Source organism: Aptenodytes patagonicus, chromosome 9 (assembly GCF_965638725.1).
Source record: "Aptenodytes patagonicus chromosome 9, bAptPat1.pri.cur, whole genome shotgun sequence".
NCBI lineage: Eukaryota > Metazoa > Chordata > Aves > Sphenisciformes > Spheniscidae > Aptenodytes > Aptenodytes patagonicus.
This window is the reverse complement of record NC_134957.1, coordinates 15,342,068-15,361,261: the sequence shown is the minus strand read 5'-3', so window position 1 is coordinate 15,361,261 and position 19,194 is coordinate 15,342,068. Positions and strand designations below refer to the sequence as shown.

At 40.5% G+C, this 19,194-nt stretch overlaps 1 protein-coding gene across 3 annotated transcripts in view; it reads right to left on the bottom strand.

Moving 5' to 3' along the window:
- The window catches only part of AFF2 (ALF transcription elongation factor 2), a 348,869-nt gene that overhangs the window by 145,926 nt on the left and 183,749 nt on the right, over window positions 1-19,194 (bottom strand). For all 3 annotated transcript variants that reach the window (XM_076347219.1, XM_076347221.1, XM_076347220.1), the window contains exon 4: window positions 13,740-13,784. In XM_076347219.1, the coding sequence (XP_076203334.1) occupies window positions 13,740-13,784 (45 nt within the window). The remainder of the gene's footprint in view (window positions 1-13,739; window positions 13,785-19,194) is intronic.

Genomic DNA, 19,194 nt, shown 5'->3' with positions numbered 1-19,194 from the left:
TACTGAACTACAAAACTTCTCGTTCTGTAAGCTTAGCACAGAAACTGTTTAAGTTTTACATTGTGCACTAAGTTTTAGACCCATGTAACCAGCTTATAACCCACATCCTAACAATATGATGAAACTGAGTCTAAAAATCATCAGGAATTTGAAAGCATCAACTTGTGCCAGAAGACACCAGCTTTAGTCTTAAAACAGGAGCATCAATTATCTGAAATAGCATATAGGGGGAAATTAAGAAACCAGGTTAGGCAACTTATTTGAGTTCAAAGCTGAATTCTTTTGCGTACGCCATGATTTGCTTTCATTAAAATTGGACTCCAAGTTATTACTCATCAAATACAAAGAAATGAAGCTACCACACACTGCTGTACAATACACATTGAAATCTTTTATAGAAGCTGTTTTTTTGCCTTCAAAACCAAGAGTTTGCCAGATCTCTCTTATTCTGCTTACCACACAAGCAGTATTGCAGCATGGGTTTTCCTGAGTGGGTGTGCCAGGGTGGCATTTCTTTTTGATGTTGAGTGTTTCCCTCTTACATGGTCTCATCAACACCTCAACTGTAATGCCATTGAAACAGTGGTCTGAGGCTTAAGCGAAGACAGTGAACACCTAGAAAAGCTCAAACCTGCCCTTACAGAAGCTGTCATTTTTCACCATTTCCTTTTCTTCATCTATGTGATGCTCTCCCTACCGTGCGTCCCAGTTTAAAACTTGCTTCTCCCTTAGTGTATGAAGAATGGACTCTCCCCTATGGAGTATGATTATCTTCCCAGTCCCTACATCAGAGACTCTGAATGCTTTGAGGGCAAAGACTGCCTCATTTTTTGTCTTAGGCAATGCCTAGGGCAGCAGTGGAACTTCTGAATATTGGCTGGAAATTGGGAACAGTGAATATTGGCTAGAAAATCCTGGGCCAACAACATAGCCAGCTTGATCAGCATTCAGCAAGCCCTGGATGGACAGAAAACTTCAAACTGAAGCCTGATCATTGGATCCTCTAATTTGGCACTCTGTTTTTTTGTAAGGTTAAAAGTTTAGCATGTTTGCCAAAAAATACACTATGGGTTCTGTCCTGTAACACAGAGGTAGAGTCCTTGCCACCTCTCATGCTCAACCCTTTAATTCTCTTCTCTTATAGAAAGACCTAAGCAGCCACCTGAAACCCTATCATGCGACCTGGCATTTATTACAGTAATTTTAGCCTTTGGAAAAGAACAAACATTTCAGTCTGGATTTCCTTTTCCTCACTTGTGCCTTGAAGCAGGTCTGTTCCTGCATCTGTGTGTCCTGTAAATCATGCCAACACTCCCCTTTGATCCACTCCTGCTAAGCTAACAGGTGTAGAAAAAATGGATGTATGTTATAGAAGATGTTTTGATACAACATATACTTTCTTGGCATGTCAGCCTTACCCAAATAAGCCAGCTTAAAGAGTAAAGAAAACCGAAGCCAAAACATGCTGAGGTCTTTTCTGATCTCCCTTAAGGTATGGAGGCTTCAGCGTATTTCTGGTAGACAGATTCCCACTGTCACATGCATTTGATTCCTCATTTCCCAGCTCATTCTTTCTTACAAAGCTAATAAGTTTGAGGTTGGAAACATTAAATACTCAGAACTGCCACTAAGACGTATGACAGCTGAGGATGCTTGGTCCCACACAGAGCGGTCCTAACATCTGAAATCAGCATGTTCAGACTATACAACAGTTTAGTATATCCTCCTCCCATGCCTGCATTTTTTAAAACCTTCTGACAACAAACTACATTGAAACAAACTAACTCCTAACAACAGGGCTGAAAAAGGGCAAAGTCTATAACCTTCCTGTCTCCAAACACTACACTACTTTTTTTCCCACAGGAAAACCAGTGAATAGGACACAAAGGCCACAGCACTAAAATGCAGTAAGTTTGGTGCTCCAGCATTTAAAAATTATGTATCTACATTACTAGACAATGACATGTATTGTCTTTGTTGCTTCTAGATGGCCAAAAAGGAATAGCAAACTGTTCATTAGTAATAGTTTATCAGGGGTCATATGAGCAATCCGGAACAAACCTGGAGCAAGCCCAAGAAAAGACCACCCAGCGGTTACTAGTTAGCTCTAAGCAGTTAGCGCTATTTGCAACTCCAGCTGGTGTCAAACACTGACAGTTACCAGTTATACAAAGACAAACTGGAATAAACCTGCCAAAGAATACTTTTTTTTTTTTAAAGTACAAAGTGCAATGTATTATCATGTTCAAGCAATTACCAAAAGGACTTGTTGATCTCACTTTGCTGGAGAGATACAAAGGCTAGATGCAGTAACACGGCATTCTATTTGAAAGGTAACTTGTGTTATAAGTGAAAGACACTATAAAATGACAATGCTGCTGCAAAGGAGACAGAATGATACATTTAGTCAAATTCCCAGCCTAAGCCTTTTCAAAGAGCACAAGCAGTTAGTGTAACATTCCTTAGGGTTCCTGTATCCTTTCAAACATGATAGCTTCCTTGTAGTTTACACTTATCATATTAAGAAAAATGGTAATGAGGAGATCATGACAACTTCTTTTAAAAGCAACAATGACTCAATTGCCAAGGAAAAAAGCAGTGATAACTATTTTCATGGAAAGAAGCCTCCAGTGAACGCCTCACTGCTGAAGCTGTGTTCTTTGTTTTTGTCTGAACTTGGAAATGACAAGGGGCTGCTCTTCAAAAAAATCTGAGCGCCAGTTTTCATTTGATTGGTACAACACTCCTTTTCAGATAAACTGGCAGCTCAGACCTCTTATTGAAAAGATTAGGGACTCAAGAGGTTAGAAATGATAAAATACTGGAATAAGTGGGAAGGGATTAATTGGCTTGATCTAAAAAAAATAAAAAAATCACTACTGGGAATGTTCTCCTACAAACCAAACACCAAATTCTTTTTCTGAAGCTCAGAAGAATATTTTTAAAGGTTACTGTACCTTGGGGTACACAAACAACATATTCTTTAGCAGGATATACTCGTGGCAAAGAAATTAATGGACTACAAAGCCCAAAGGGGCTTTTAACGCTCAGTGCTTGTGCAATAAATTCCATCAGAAGATCTCAAAGCATTCCTCACAAGAGATCAGTACCTGCCATTTTCCAGCTTGGCTCCAGAGGTGAAATTTGGTCCATGCCTTGAATCACCCACTCAACCAGCAGCAAATGCAATGAACACTACCCTGCCCTTTTTCTTTTTTTCCATTAGCAACCCATGCAAGTCTCCTAAGTCCATGTGTGTCCATGTTGTTCCTGTTTCACCCTGTGAAGTACTAGCAGGCATTATTTCCAACTCCCCCCCCCAAATATTTGCTTAGATGTTGCACAGAAATTTTGCAATAGAGGAAATATTTAAAGAAGAGCTGTAAACTGTTGAGAACAGGGTTTTCTAGTGACACCCACACCAGAGCCCTCACAGGCAATACAGTAACACTTGCAGCAGGTAGAATAAACAGTGCATGCAGAATGTTGAACAAACATAAATCTGGGCACTTAAGTCTGAACTTCAGATTCATGTTTGTAGTCAGTTTTTATCTCTTGCCTCTGAACAATGATCAACAAACACCTCAACGCCTTGAAGTAATAAAACCATCTTCCTTTCTAATGCTACAGCCTGACATTTTCTTCAGCTGATTTCTGCAAGGCTGGGTGCCTGTATGACTGTCTTTAAATCAAAAATTCCTTGGCAAAAAAAAAAAAAAAAAAAAAAAAGCAAAGCATTCTGGTCAGATTTTCTAGCTATCCAAAGAAATTGTTACACAGCTGACATAAATCAATGTGGCAGGTTCTACAGGCTAATTAAACAAATCTGACAATTTTACTGTGACAATTTGAAAACGCTCAAAAGTGCCTCCCATCCACAGTGTGCATTCTTCTCAAATGTGTATTAAAACCCATGTACTGTATTAAGAAATTGAAAGGAACTTACATATTCAATAAAAAACACAATTATAAGCAAAATTTGAAATACATGGCTAAAATAGATTGGAAGTACGTAAGGTTTCTCAGAACATTAAATTCAATGACACGCTTTCTTTAAAGAAATGTTAGAAATTCTCTATAGAAATGGATAAGCCACAGTATGTAGTACAATTTTAAATATCTGATTGAGCCTTGCTTTTTGCACAAGTATAACACCAATAATTCCAGCTGAGGACCTCAATGCATTTTGCTAGCAACTAATTTAACTACGCAGCACAATGGCAGTGTGGGTGAGGTTCTATTTCCCCATTTCATAGAAGGGACACTGTGGAGCGAAGGGGCATCTCAAGGTTATACAGGAAGATTAAAGGTAGGATGTTTTATCTGAGTCTATGTATTCAAACATTTATTGAGAGGATGTTCAAAGAGATGGGAAGAAGGACCATATCAGTCTTTTACTGGCAGGTGTGAAGTGGTATATTCTGAAGACTTTGACAGCTGAAACAATCTCCGCAGGTAAGAAGGGAGACACCTTCAGAAAGAGCTCCACTAACCATGCTGCATAACAGTCTTAAAGCCTACAGGTCAATGGCAAGTAGCACAGACATAAATTGCTCCCTCCAAAAAGGCAGCTTCCAGAACTATTCTCCCTACAGAATGTGGAATAACTTGAACTTAAGACAGATGATGACTGCAAGACTGCTTTCCCATGTTAAGCTGCTTCCACAAACCCCATGGAGGCTGGCAAGGCTGATAGCGTTTCACCATATGACTCCTCCAAAGGAAAAGTCCACCTGCTCATCCAGGGGATCTCTCAGGAAGAAATACTTCTTGGCCCATAACTCAGTTGGTGTCTGTACTCTTGCCTTAAGAAGAAGAAGTTAGGAGTGACTTGGGTTAAATTTAGACTGCAGTACATGAAGAAAATGGCAACAAATATTCCTGGTATCTGCTGTAACAGAACACTTCCACCCATTTCCTCCGTGAGCAACAAGGAGATTCAAAGTTCTAACTTCAGGTTTACTGCAGGTGTCATCTTTGTCCTGTTTTCTTTACTTTCCTTCTAAGAGCACAAGTACAGTGAAGCAGCAAAGGTTGCAACATGATGGGTATAGTTAAAGCAGTGAAACTGAGCATTCCTCAAGTATCTGGCCCCTTTTTGGTCCTTTTTTTTTTTTTTTTCATTTCTCTAGTTCTTTCCTTACATACATTTTTTTTAACCATCAACCAATTTTTTTAGGTTGATTTTCATGGCCAGCTGAAACTTCAGAGGAGAATTTCAAAGAGGAGAGCTCTTGAAACTCTTTCTGAAGATTCATTTAGTTACATCTTCCAGCCCTGTCTTCCCTCGGACACTGCAAGTCTGCCTAGCCTTTTCCTAGCTCTGCTTCTATTGACTAACCACATATGGCCAACTTATCCTTCATGGGCCACACCAGCTTCTTCAGCAGTGCTGAAGAACTGACTTATGGGGAGGCTTCCTACCAGGACTTAAAACCTGCAACACTTGCCCTCAAAGCTGCAAAAATGGAGCCCTTCCCTTTTGTGAGATAAAGAGCCACAGAAGATGCTACAGACTTTGTCATTTCAAACCAGAATTCTTTCTAAAACATGCATTCATTTCAGAAAGCCTAACTCAATTTTAATATGTTTTCAATGTCTTCATTCTGTGCCTAAAGCAATTTGTTATGTAGAGTACACATTATTAATCTACTTAAATTAAAGGTAACATTGCTAGCAGTTTAAACACTCAATGCCCATATTTAACCATGTTTCATTCTGACAGGACAAGACGAAATAACAGAAATGATTAATCTGAGACCAGAGGAATTTTCTACTACCGATATTTCAAAATAGAACTAGATTTTTTTGTTTAATACTTTGGTGGTAAGCTGTGTAAGTGGAGTATAGGTGCTTCAGATGGCTTTTCTGCTGTTGTTACCAGTCATTTTGGAATCGGCAGCAGTACTCCAGGACAGGCACACAACAGGCTCTGAAGTTTCTAATCATGCGTTTGTACAACATAAATTCATACAGCCCACGAGGTCCTTAAGGGAGGATACCTGGTACAGCTAAAGCCAAACACTATAACAGTGTAGAAGTGTTTAAAATTTTCCATCGAGTTCAGCACTCGGGGCCTTTTTTGTTTATGGGAGCATACAAAAGGTCAAAGTTGATCTGACATCCCAGATTCCTTGGGTCTGTTTTCTCTCGCACTTTCACTCAAAGATAAGAGAGTTACTTTTTATTTACAATGATGAAAAGGGATGGGAAGTCAGGTCCCATGGGTCTGCAAATCTGGAGTAGGAATCTTAGTTTTATGATACTGTCCACTCAACTACAAGTCCCCATCAACTCGTTTTCCCACATTTTTTGTTTCAGTCCTAGTTATTTCTGGAAATACAAAACTTAGACGTATTTGACAAAGTAGTATATGAAGTGACCAAAACTTTTAAGTGCTGCAGAGGGTGTACCTGATCTTCCACAGAAGTTGCAAAGCTTACTATCTTTTCCTCCAAGACAATGACTTTGCTTGAATTACTTTCTTGTTTGGACTGGCTTTTAAAAAAATATTTTTTAAAAAATATTTTGTATATTCTCATAAAATACCATTATTTTTATCATAACAGAATACTGAATCAGAGTGAGGATGCCGAGCATGTAACATGTTACAATACATAGTGGATCTTTTCTGAGGTGACTGTCAATGAGGAAGAGAAATGAAAAATGGTTGTTTTGGTGCAAAAGAGATGCTGAAGAGCTTGGAAAACAGATAAGAATTAACACTTTTTCATTTAGTCATTCATTCCTCATGAGAGTGCTTTCATTCTTTTCAGGAGCAGTAATACGTGTCCAAACTCTTCTGATGTCAGCTCACGTTACAGTAATCTTAGTAGCAATGGTAAATCTGGCAACGATAGCAGAATTATATAATACTACTGAAATCAGCCATATTTCAATTTGGTAGTACAAAAATATATGTTAAAATATTATGGTTAAGGAGATAAGAAAACAGAATTGAATAGTGAGTTTGAAATAGGTGCACTGCAATCTCTTTCTCTTTTCCTGAATACATTTTGTAATCTTTTTTTATTGTTACAGTGTAGACAGGCTGCAATAGACCCACATAATGATCAGATTTTACATGTCAAAGTTCTTTGCTAAATAATTTCTTTAATACTGCTATGAAAATAAAACCTTTATTTGATAAATGTCCCTGCAGGCTGGAATCAGACCTTGCTTGTCTGTCCTGACAAAGGTCTAATCTTTTGCTGCCTTACATCTTGAAGAGGCATTTATCCCTGTAACAGGCAGGTGCAAAACACCACCTTTCGAATACAGGAGACACTGCACACCCACATGCATTTGTCAGATCAGACAGTCAACCTTTTCTCCCCGTCACCTCCCCAACAGCATGAAGTCTGCTTTGCGTTGGTCTGGCAGCACAAAGCAGATTTATAGTATATATCTACATCACAAGTGAACTCCTCTCATACCTAACCTGTGCCATGCCAGCAGTGCAGCGGTGGCCCACAAAACCAACCGCATAAGCTAAGTAGTTGGGCATTGACTCATGCCAACTTCCTACTCAGCTAGCCTGAGTTTTCTACATTATGTCTTAGAGGTCTTTTCCAACCTCAATGATTCTATGATTCTGTGTACCTTCCAGTTAATATAGACAGCTTTGGAATAATGCTCCTGAGGTGCCTTTCTCACAGGTGGCACCATAATATTGTCACTGTAAAGGTGCATGGCCAAAAACTCAAATAATCTTGTTCTGCTGCGTTCAGGTGCAACTCACAGTGGCCAAGGCGAGCCTCCGTGTTAAGCGTCTGCTCTAGACTGGGAAGACCTAAGGCTGCCATCTCCAGCTCCAAAAGAGCCTTTTGCACTTCAAGCCTACACCAGGCTGTCCTCAAATGACTCCAACTATTGATCTCACTGTGCCTGTGTGTATACGGTTGGACAGTGCACAAAATGCTGGGAAAAGGCTTCTTTTGACCTTCCTGGAATTGTTGCTGAATGCTTGTGGTGGTACTGAGATGAGAATTGAGCTGATTACCTACCAAACCAGGAATGAGCTGTTCTGAAAGAACTACTCAGCATTTCCATTTTCTGGAGTGAGACTACATCTAGAGAGTCATCAGAGCAAAGGACTAGTTGCTGCTTTTACGTATACCTAAAGTAATGCAGGGGTAACTCCTTTTTATTTAATAACAGCAGCAGCAACGTAAGTGGAGCTGCTGCCAATTTATACCAGTGTGGGAGGAAGAAGAATTCAATGAACTCAAATGAGATCAGAGGTCAGTGGAATTACCCCTTGATTTATTTTGATGTGAGAGCAGAAACTGGTTCTGCCTCCATTGAGAAAATGCTGATAAAAAGCTGAAAAATAAAATGGCTTGGAAGTTCCTAAGAAATTAATTGTTTTTATCCATCCAAATCTTCATGTACATAAGCAAAGTCTAAAGAAAAAACCCAAACCTACAGTTGTATCATGTTGCCTTTTTCAAAGCAGGCTATTACCCGTTCCTTACACGCTTCCAAAGGCTGCACGCCAGACGAAGGACAAAGGCCGCAGATACACATTTACACGTGGGTTAACTTTTCAATCCATTTTTTCATTTCAATAGAAACAATAAATCACCTTATCCTGGAGAAAGAAGCAGCTTGACACAAAACATACGGTGCTGGGCTATTTTTATAGCACACCTAAGACACATAGGGATTCATTTATTTACTCAGCTATTTAAAAGTGGCTACTCTTACTCATTCTCTGGACAGCTAACTGCCAGGTTGCTAAGTTACTGTTACTTGACATCATCTCCTCCCCAACGTGTTCCCACATTTGACAGGTTCACATGATTTACTAGGCCAGTCAGCTCGTTATTCACTTGTCCAATGACGTCTGGATAATCATTTTAAATTCACATCATGTCCTCCCCAGCAAGCCCCCAGATTCCACATGAAAATATTTAAACTGCCTGTCAGCTACTAAGTGCATTTGTAACCACACTGGACAGTGTACCTGTGTTTTCCAAATTACAATTATTATAATAGGGTTTAGCATCGTTCTTCAATGTTGGTTTGTATTTTAGAAGAGAAAACAATTATTGAGGGGCAAATAATGGGCTATATCTGTTACAGTCTAATTTTGCTCTGTGAACAGCTCACCTCAGCTATGGATGATACATATTAAATCCGTTAGTGCTTTCAATTGGCATGAGGAAGGTAATACTACACATAATTTGCCCAGTCAAGGGCATTTTCACCTGCTGATCAATTTACATATTCTCCAATGTCATTAGACATGAGCTAGTCATAAGAAGAATAGAAGGCCATACAAATTATAGACTTTGCTCATTTAATTCCAGTCATATTTATACTAATTACAATCTGAATTATATTTAGAATTTGTTTTGCTTCCAGACTAGAAAGCTTTTAATTAAATCACAGCTGTCCACATAGCATCAGAAGTCCATCTAGTTACTTGATGCCTTACTACAGAGAATATACACCTACAAGAATTCTTTCGTTCCTCTAAGCAGGGACAGATTTTTAGACAGAAGTGCCTGCCCAGATGGTTAGCAACACAGACACGAAAGCTTCATGTGTACAAACCAGAGCCTCACTTCTGCGGGATTATGTCTCATCGATTGCCTAAACACCTAGCCCAAAATTTCAATTTACACTACAAGTCCTCAAGAAAATTTAGTTAAATCAAATTTCCTTTCTTTCCCATGTAATGTTGTATGCTTATCACCTCTTAACCAGAGGTAAACCAATGCTAAGAGAGGTCCCTTCTGTGCTCTCTATAGGCAGAAAAAGGATCGCTGCTAGTTCGCACTCAAGTGTCACACCTACACACACCCCTATGCCTGGACCAGCACGACGGTTCATATAACGCGCAATGACAGCAAGGCACACTGATGTAAAGCACTGGTACAAGTGGCACAAGTAACAGCTTCAGAACACTGGTTTAAAATGTCAGTTCTCCCGCCCCATCTGCACCTTGTATCACAACATTTCAATGAACTCATTTCTCAATGGCTGCACATAGCAAGTGACAACTTAATTTAAATCCATATTAATAAAATGTGAATTACACACACATACACACTGCTGATTGCCTGTCTTCCATGTTATCCACACTTTCAAAGCCAATATGCTGGTTTAAAAAAAATAAGCCACATTTTGGAACAGAAAAAAGTGTACCAACCACCAGTGTATTCGCCTTCATATTTCAATTTGGTATTAGCAACCTGTATTAAATGTAAATCTCCTGTACTACCTTTACAGATTGGCCTTAGTTGTACAAGAGAGATATTATTATTATTATTATTATTATTATTATCATCATTATTTTAAACAACCTCCTCAGCCATCCTCGTTAGAAAAGCAAAATCAACAGGAGACTGGTCTGCCATTAACCTTTGGTTGTAGTATCAGGAACAGTCCTTAAAGCGTTTACACAAGATGACAAAAGTGGCTAAGTGTTTCAGGAAATCTGAAGGACTGTGAAATTTTGTCTCTGAAGACTCAGGGGTCTGAACGGACTCAAGACCTTTTCCCTCACTCAGTTGGAAATTTTTGACCATAAACTCAATTAAACTTTTTTTTTCTAGGAAAAAAAAAAAGAAGACGGAGATTAGGAATTGCAAACCTCTACAATTACGAAAAACATTAATCAAGTTCAGCTTGAAAAAAAGAGCTCTGTAAAATCAGAGGTCACAGATCGTAGCTTGGGTCCCTCTTCCTTTAAAGTCTAGCAAAAAAACCTACAAGACTTACTGTGTCTTTCTGAGGGGTGAAACTGAATTAAGTCACTTAATTCCCTGACTTAAAAAAAAAAAAAGAAAAAAGCAAACTTCAAGGCACGAAATGCTCTCAAGGGAGACTGGCAGGGCCGGGCCGAGGCAGGCAGCAGCACCCTTCCTCCAGCACTTTGGGGCACACAGCTCAGCAGTGGACATGGCCCAGAGCCGAAATTGCCAGTCATTGCCAACGGTTTGGTGGGTCAAAATGCACAGTATTACAGCCCCATTTGTCTACCTTTGGGACTTGACTGTCTTGTAATCCTTCTTGTTTACCTCTGCAACATCCCTGACAGGACGGAAATGTTAGTAGCCTATTTTTTTACCTGGGGAAGCTGCCATCAGGGAGCTGAGGCCCACACTCCCAAAGGCTCTTCAGAGCCTATGTAAATGGCCCCAAAAGGCCAGAAAGCATCTGTCAGGGCTGGGAACTTAATCCAGGTTCTCAAAGCACAGATCGCTGCTGAAACCAAGGGTCATCCTTTCATCTGGAGCAGACAGCTTGAATCTCCTGACACAGGGCTTCCACGGGGAGCCCGAAGACTGGATTTTGACCACTGCTGGGCATCACATTCTCTTACTTATTTTCTCTCCGTTGCCTATCAAGTAGAATATGATACTCTGCATACAGCCAAAACACATTTCCCGCTAGCTTATTCTGCATTATAAATTTGAGAAGAACAAAGTCATTGACAAAACTCAGGTACTTCTACTTCCATGTGTGCTTCAGCACCATATGAAGTTGAAAGCCTAAAACGCTGCCACTGAAGGCAACCAACTGGGACTGGGGTTTGCTTGGCCTTTGATGGGCAGCCCCAGAAGCAGCTCTGTGATCTGCTGCTTCATACACTCAGGGCCTTGCTGGCAGCCTGCAGCCTGCTTGCAGACAGGTTACAAGAAGGCTGCAGACAGCCTGTCAGCACCCAGAGCTGCCTAACACCACGCTGATGGCATACAAAGCCAGCCTCACCATGTAACAACACTAACTAGCTGCGCCTGTGGTGAGGGAGCGCATATCCCAGACGAACCATGGCTGAGGCCCCACGCTCACCTGCGGCGTGCCAAACCCATACCTGCTCCCCAGCACAGGTGGTTTCATATGCTGAAGATGGCTTCTGGCTATGCCTGCAGCTATGGCTGACAGGTTTGCTCCATAGCTGGATGGCAAGGCTGGGCATGGGGTTGCCTCTGGGCATCTGCACCCGGCAGTCAAGAAAGATCTGCTGGTTCGTATCCCTTTTTTGGGTGCCCATTACATGTCCTTGTGAGACAGATCCCCAGAGACATGGAAACCTGCCAAATCCCTGGTCTGTCCACCCCAAGAGTCCCCCCGAGTTTAACAGCCTACTGGTGGCAGGAGGCGCTGCCTGCAGCCGCAGGGACTCTGCAGTTCATCCCCACCTTCTGAAGACAACAGGAAGTCCTGCACCGATTTCAGCAGGTTTCAGAAGGAAGCCCGGGACATTCTGCCTCTGTCTGTTGACTCAAATTACAGTCATGGGGTAGGAAATAGGATCACCTCCTCTTGATTAGAAAAAAGACATTTCTGCTTCCTGTGATTTATATGCACTGTTCCCACATTAAAACTGTCACCTGGATGATTGATCCCTGAAATTCCCAACATCACATTTCCTTTTGATGCTGTTTACAGAAAACAACTGCTTTCCCCAGCTAACAGGTCATTCATTCCAACTACAGTAATGAACCTAATTGAAATATTTAAACAGGGGAGGAAGACATTTAAAATGTATCAAGTATTTCGCACAGCCTTTCAACATTTTCTTTGCTTTTGCTCCCTTAGTGTTCTATAGGCAGTAAACCCCTGCTCCCTCTGAAGGTTGAAACTAAATTTTACTTATTTCCTTGCATTCATTGCTTCTGGGTGCACATACAGATGCATACTCCTCCGTTACTGCAGGTCTGCGCATGCATGCTTGCCTGCTGGTTCAACGTACTTCTGCAGCAACACTGGCAACCCATAAGGACATCAATAGCATCCCAAGATAATGTGTGTACACAAAACAGGAGCAAGTTTCCCAAACTATTTAACTCTGGATTGCAGTGAATACTGAGAAGCCTATTTTTTTTATAAGGAAGAATAAGTCCATGTCTTTGCAAGCAAGTTGGCATGATTGTTACACATGATTTCAGGTCTGGTTTAGTTTGCACCCGTTGCTCCTAGTAATAAGGATGTGGCTGGCACAAATTCCCACTGAAATTTTATCCTCTCTACACTGAAAACCAGCAGGTTGGCTGGCAATCCCAGAGAGGTAGCTCTTGACAGATGGGAAACTCAACTCATGAGGATAAAAACCTAAATCCCAGACAGGGACTGGTGGGTTGCAAACCTGCCCCCAGAGAACTCTCACTGCCAATAGGGGACCCCAAAGTTGTGGTGTCTGAGGAAAAGCCCATCTTACACTTAAAGTAAGGCAGATTTACATGTATAGAAGTTGTGCACGCTCCCCTTTTTCTTGTTATACAACCTTGTTGCAATTAAGCCATGCTCAGTCTGGAGTGGTTGTTTTAATTTTCTGTATTCAACCACTGACCAGAGCTCCCAGAAAAAAATGTCTGTAGGTCTTTAACAAAACCATGAATGATGAGCAACTGTAGTTTTGGGGGAAGAAGGAGGAAGACTGTAGGTCAGTCTGTGAGTGGGAGAATTAAGGCAACTCCACCTCAGGGTAGGAGAGAAATGCATCCTGGAGAGACTCACAGAGACCGAGAGCTTAAAAAAGAACAGGAATGTGTGTAAATCCTGACCGACACAAGCCGGCAGATGAAGAGTATTAGGTGAACTGACCTTACTCACTAAGGAGCACCCTGGGCCTACCGCTTGGCTATGTCTCTTTAATACAGACCCACTAATATGTTATTATTTAATGACAGTGTTGAGGACAGCCATATAACCCTTCTCCATGAAAGATGAAATAACAGCACTACAATTATACAAAAGATACAAAAGCAAAGGGTATTACTCACCCGTAATATTTCTTCCACGCAGCTGGAATCATTGGGAAGGGTAACCTAGGTTTAAAGAAAAAAAAGAAATGTTTAGTCAGGTGCTGGATGCAAAGTTCAGTGGCTACAACCACATAGGTGAACAGCTAACAATCAACTGCCTCTCTTTGAAGACTACTGTATCCACGCTTGCTGCCTACCAAATTTTCCAGTAGATCAACATAAATCATCAGCAGGACCCATTTTGTCAAAAGTTGTTTTTTTCTTCTGCGCTGCTTTGTGCTACTAACGACACTTTTGAAGCAATAAAGAACTCTGATTTCCTCACAGTTGAGAACTGGCACTAGAATTGCCTGAAACTTCTGTAATTGAAGAAGATCCCACTGTTACTCCTATCGGCAGCCTTCAGAGAGAAGGCGAGGTTTGGTTTAACTTGCCGCACGCTGCAGCGAAGGACAGAGGTGATAACAGTTAGGAGAAAGCTGTTATCATCAACTATCTTATCCTATAGCTTAATAGGCTAACAGCCAAGACAGCTCTTAAAACTCAAACATATACTGTAGTAAAATACTGGTTGGACTATAAGGGTGGCTGCTGATTTTGTTGTCCCTCACTTCATCAGCCTGTTGCAGGTAAAGTATCCTCTGAAGACTGAACAGCACACAAGAATCCACCTCAAGAGGCTTGACAGACATTCCTTCTTGCCTTAGAAAGATGCGATGTATCTATGCACACAACCATACCCACGCACACACACAGTAGTGCCCTTAACGTCTTCCAGTTGAAAATACTAGTTTAAATGGTACTTACAGCATTTGCCACATTCCCTCATTCCAAGGACATGAAAGAGCACAAAACCTCTAAATACTGTGAACAATTACATAAACAACTGGCAGACTTGAACTGTACGTACAACCATTTTGTAGCACTTGCAGGCAGTTATGATAGGTTCTTATCATGGGGGTACAGCAGAAGAGGAAGAGACAATATTCAGGAAGGTACCAAAAAACAGGTGCGTGCTTTGTACCATAAATATTCAGTGAGACTTTTCTGCCCGATGCTTCTACCTTATTGCCCTTGGTAACTAGTTTGGTAAAAGACACTCATGACTCAACTTAATCCCTGTCATCCTAATCTGCTATAGTGCTTGACCAAAAGCACTGACCATGGCTTTCCTCCTATATTTCAGCCAGCACTAAGCTTCAAGAATAAATCCACACAGCTACAAAAGTCAAAGACCAGAAAGACCACCTATTAGATCACCAAGTTCATGCTCTGCTAATGTAGCACATTTTCCCCACATCTTCTAGTACTGTGGCTAGTCTGACCCAAAAACTGTAGGGAAATGGGTCTCCCACCCCTTCCCTTAATAAAATACAGAGCAGTGTTGCAAACTATTTGGCCCTTTTTTGTAATAATTGTTAAAATTTTGCTTTCAGTGTCACCTCAGCCTTTCTGTAGAGCTCTTCCCACTACTCTAAGTAATTCATTACTTCCCTTCACACTTAGACCACGCACAGACATGCAGAATTACACTCCACTTTTTCAAATGTGGTATGTTCAACTTTTACATTCTTTCCTGATAAACAAGATTTTCCATCCCTTTGGCTTGTTGCATCACTGTTCTCTGCATTTCCAACAGTTCATCAATATCTTGAGGTAAAGAAGTACTCAAGTGAATATGACTACACTGCAGGGATATTAGTGATTTTTATCTACCTTCAGCAACTATAGATTATAATTTTCCATAATATCACTTAAAAACATTCAACCGACCAAAAAAAGAGTCTTACCTTTTGTGCCTAGTTTCTACTGAGCTTAAATTCTACCTAACAAACCTAGGCTGAGAACTTCCAGTGGATGGTCAGCGTTAACTGCAATAGGCATGCAGTCCACCCTCATACTGCATGACTTGATACTCCAGCACTTCATTGGCCTTCCTTCATCCCCCTACTTTTCACTTAAATCACTTTTTTCCCTCTCAATACCTGTAAGTTTGCTAATCTGTGTTTTCCATACCTCATACCAACTCTCCATTCAGTGAGGAATATAGTTAACCAAAAGATTAGCAAACATGGGTATTACTGCAATGTGCAGTGGGATAGTGGGAGTACATATGTCTCTAATACAATCCTGATTCTTTTTCATTGAAAAATTAGTATGTTGGAATACGAGAAAATAAAACAAATACTCCCCCAATAAACTTGCAGTGTACACACCAACCACAAAATCTCTCACAGCAGCAACAGGAGCAGCCCAAAATCCAGGCGAGTGAGTCAGACTGGGAAGAGTGAGAGCAGCAGAGATACAGAAGTCCTCTCTTTATTTAACACCCCTCCCCACCATTACACATGCCATTTTCAATGGTTAGCCGAGGTGCCATGTGTATTCCTTTGTTTAGAAATGTCTTAATTGTGATAACTGTGTCCCTGACTATTAACACAGGGCAGAGCATGTTCGTACTTGTTTCACATCGTCTCCCAATTCACAGCCTGTTTAAGTTTATGTTACTTCAGAACTAATGATGATAATAACAATAAACATACCATTTTACTTTAATAAAGCCTGCTATATATTATGCAATCACAACCAGCTTCTGCTGGCAGCACTTGCTAATAACTTTAAATGCTTATGCATCAATTTAATTGTGTTAATGGCAAAGAAGATTTTAACGGCTTGACAGAACTTTTGTTCCCTTTGGCATTGCTTTGTTTTGAATCACTGGTATTAAAGTAATGCAAGATGTCAAAGTGCTGTGACTGTCACATAGGGAGATCCAAGTAGGAGCTAGCACAAAGAAGAAAACATTTAGATTGATGCAAACATTAAAAGAATAATTATTACAACATGGCTATCAGAGAAGATCAATGTAAGAGTCTTTCAGTACATTACTATTAATGGATTTCTAAAGAAATGAGACCATTTTTCTAAATTCATGCTACAGTTGCACATTCTAAGAGACTTAAAAAGCACAGATCTATTAGAAACTTAGTCTATCCTGGGAAAAAAAGAAAAAACAACCTCTCAACCTTTCAAAGTGTGAATCAAAAATTGCAAGTTTAATTGTCCATTAACACTTGCATTCAGCTAACAAGTGCAAGCAGGCCCACATGGCGCACCATGGCATCCAAGCATAGATACATAAGGACAGAATGAAACAGAGCAGATACAATATTCATCACCTTCTCCAGTACAAGTGCTATAACAAACTGTTATTAGAATTGCCATTAATAAAATGCCACGTTCCTCCTGTAGTTTAGTCAAGACTGGACATTCATCCCATACTACTACTTTCCTAATCTAATAAAAACCAAGTAGTTTAGGACCCATTATGTGATTCTCCACCCCCTCTCCTCTTCAGCTTTCATCAGTAATCAGATTCTAAAAAGGAGGGCACAGCTTGCATTTGTGCACGCTTTTGGTGCTTTTCTTCCTTCGTGAGCAGCATGGTCTAACTCAGCCAAAAGGACAGATTCCAGGAATTTGGCTTCCGTAAGACCGAGTAGTTGCATTTCACATCATGAGCTCTTCTCTCGGCCGGCAGCGCATTCATGAACCCCAGACTGAAGAACAGTGAATATTACATAAGCTGCAGACAGACGTCCTGAGGTAATAAAACTTCCATCAAAACAAAAAGATTTCACAACAGCTACATGCTACACTGAACTCATCTTCCAATTTCATTTTAATCTGGCAAAACTCTTTTGCATCAAAACGCTTCATGTTTACTTTTAAATACTGCTTGCTAAAAAAAAAAAAAAAAAAGAAAGAAGAAAAAAGGAAAGGTCAGATGGTCAAAATATTCCACCTAATACAAGCCAGTATTATAAGGCTCTCTTCACATTTCGGTCTCACAAGAGAGAGAACAGAACTTAAATGATGTGGAACCAAAGGTTTAATGTATGGCTTGGATGGCTCAGTGCTAAACTTTAAAGGGAGGGAAGGAGGGCAGAAATCTAAGAGTGAGGGAATAGTAGCCTTTAATGTTACGCAGATCAAATGACATTGGGTGAATGGTTACAATATCTGATGAGTCATGTTGATCTAACCTTCCATTTATTCATTCAACAGTTCTTTGACCACTCTTACCTCCTGGACAATTTATAACCTGCATGAGATCAGATTTTGTTTTTGTGGCACAGAAAAATCATATAAAGTCTCTTTTCCCTGTAATTTACATCCAACAGCAGGCATTTCTCAGAAATGTTAGCAACAAAATCTTCCAACAGACTTGTCAGAATAGTTCTGAAAATTCAAATGTAGTGTCAGAAAGCAGAAATACACAATGAATGATGCCTTTGCCAGAACTGATCGACTACATTTTCATCTGGATAAACTGTTCGTGAACAAACCCCCTGGCTTTATTGATGCACAATTGGCATTCAACAAGTAATCTCTTCTTCCTATCTTTGTTTTATCGAAAAGATAAATGTAGCATGTTAAATGAATGTAGGAACCCACTCTCATTTCTTGCATATAAGCACCTATGTGCTTATACATCAAGAGCTCTGCTTTCATTGTCATCTCCTTTATCAAGGAACCCATTTTGAATCTGGGGAGACGAAGCTCATACTACTGTATACTCCTTCGAACACAAATTGATTTTTCACTCGCTAGCATGAAAAGATCTTGTGGATGAGCCTTGATTGATCATTTCCAGAGTGCACTACACAGTGATAAGAGGAAAACACTTAGGAACCAGAAGCAGCAAAACCAGGACTGTGAGCAGAAGCCTCGTCCTATGAATGCCTTCAGTTCCTGCCAGGCTTCCTATTAACAGAGGGTGCTTCTTTTTTTGGTTAATACAAGTGGGAAATGCATCGGGCAGTACTAAGAATAGCAGGGTTTCCAGATACAAGACATTGGACTAGATGACCTTTGAATGTCCTTCCAACCTATATGAACCTATGATTCAATTTTTGCAATATGCTCACTACAAATCTAAGAAGATGCAATACTTCACCTGCACTTGAATGGAGTATACACCCACGCCTTTCCAACACCAGCTTTCCTTTGATTGCCATCAGTATTTCCTTGCATGCTCTGGCTTCATCTCCCCTCTTCAGTCATTCCCTACATCTCTTCTGGACTCGCCCCTTTTCAGACAGCAGCCTGCCCCTCAGCTGCCATCTGACTACACATTTCTCCTCCTAAGGAAGACTGGTTCACATTTACTTGAGGTAAACTTCACACCACTGCTCAGAGCCTACTGCTCGAACCTCCTTGGGTTGTTTCACAGTTCATGCTTTTGTCTGTTTCCTATCTCACTAATATTTGGTCCCAAAAGGGTCATTCATGTTAAAGACACCTGAAATAGATGTCAAACTAATGTCACTAGCTGGGAGGATCTAGGCTCTTCCTTACTAACTTTAGTGCAAATGGGTAAGAATGCGAGCAGCAAAAGAGCAAGGAATGAATATTGCAACCTGAGTGGTTTGGTTTTTTTCTGGTGTATTTGATATTCATGAGGTTATCA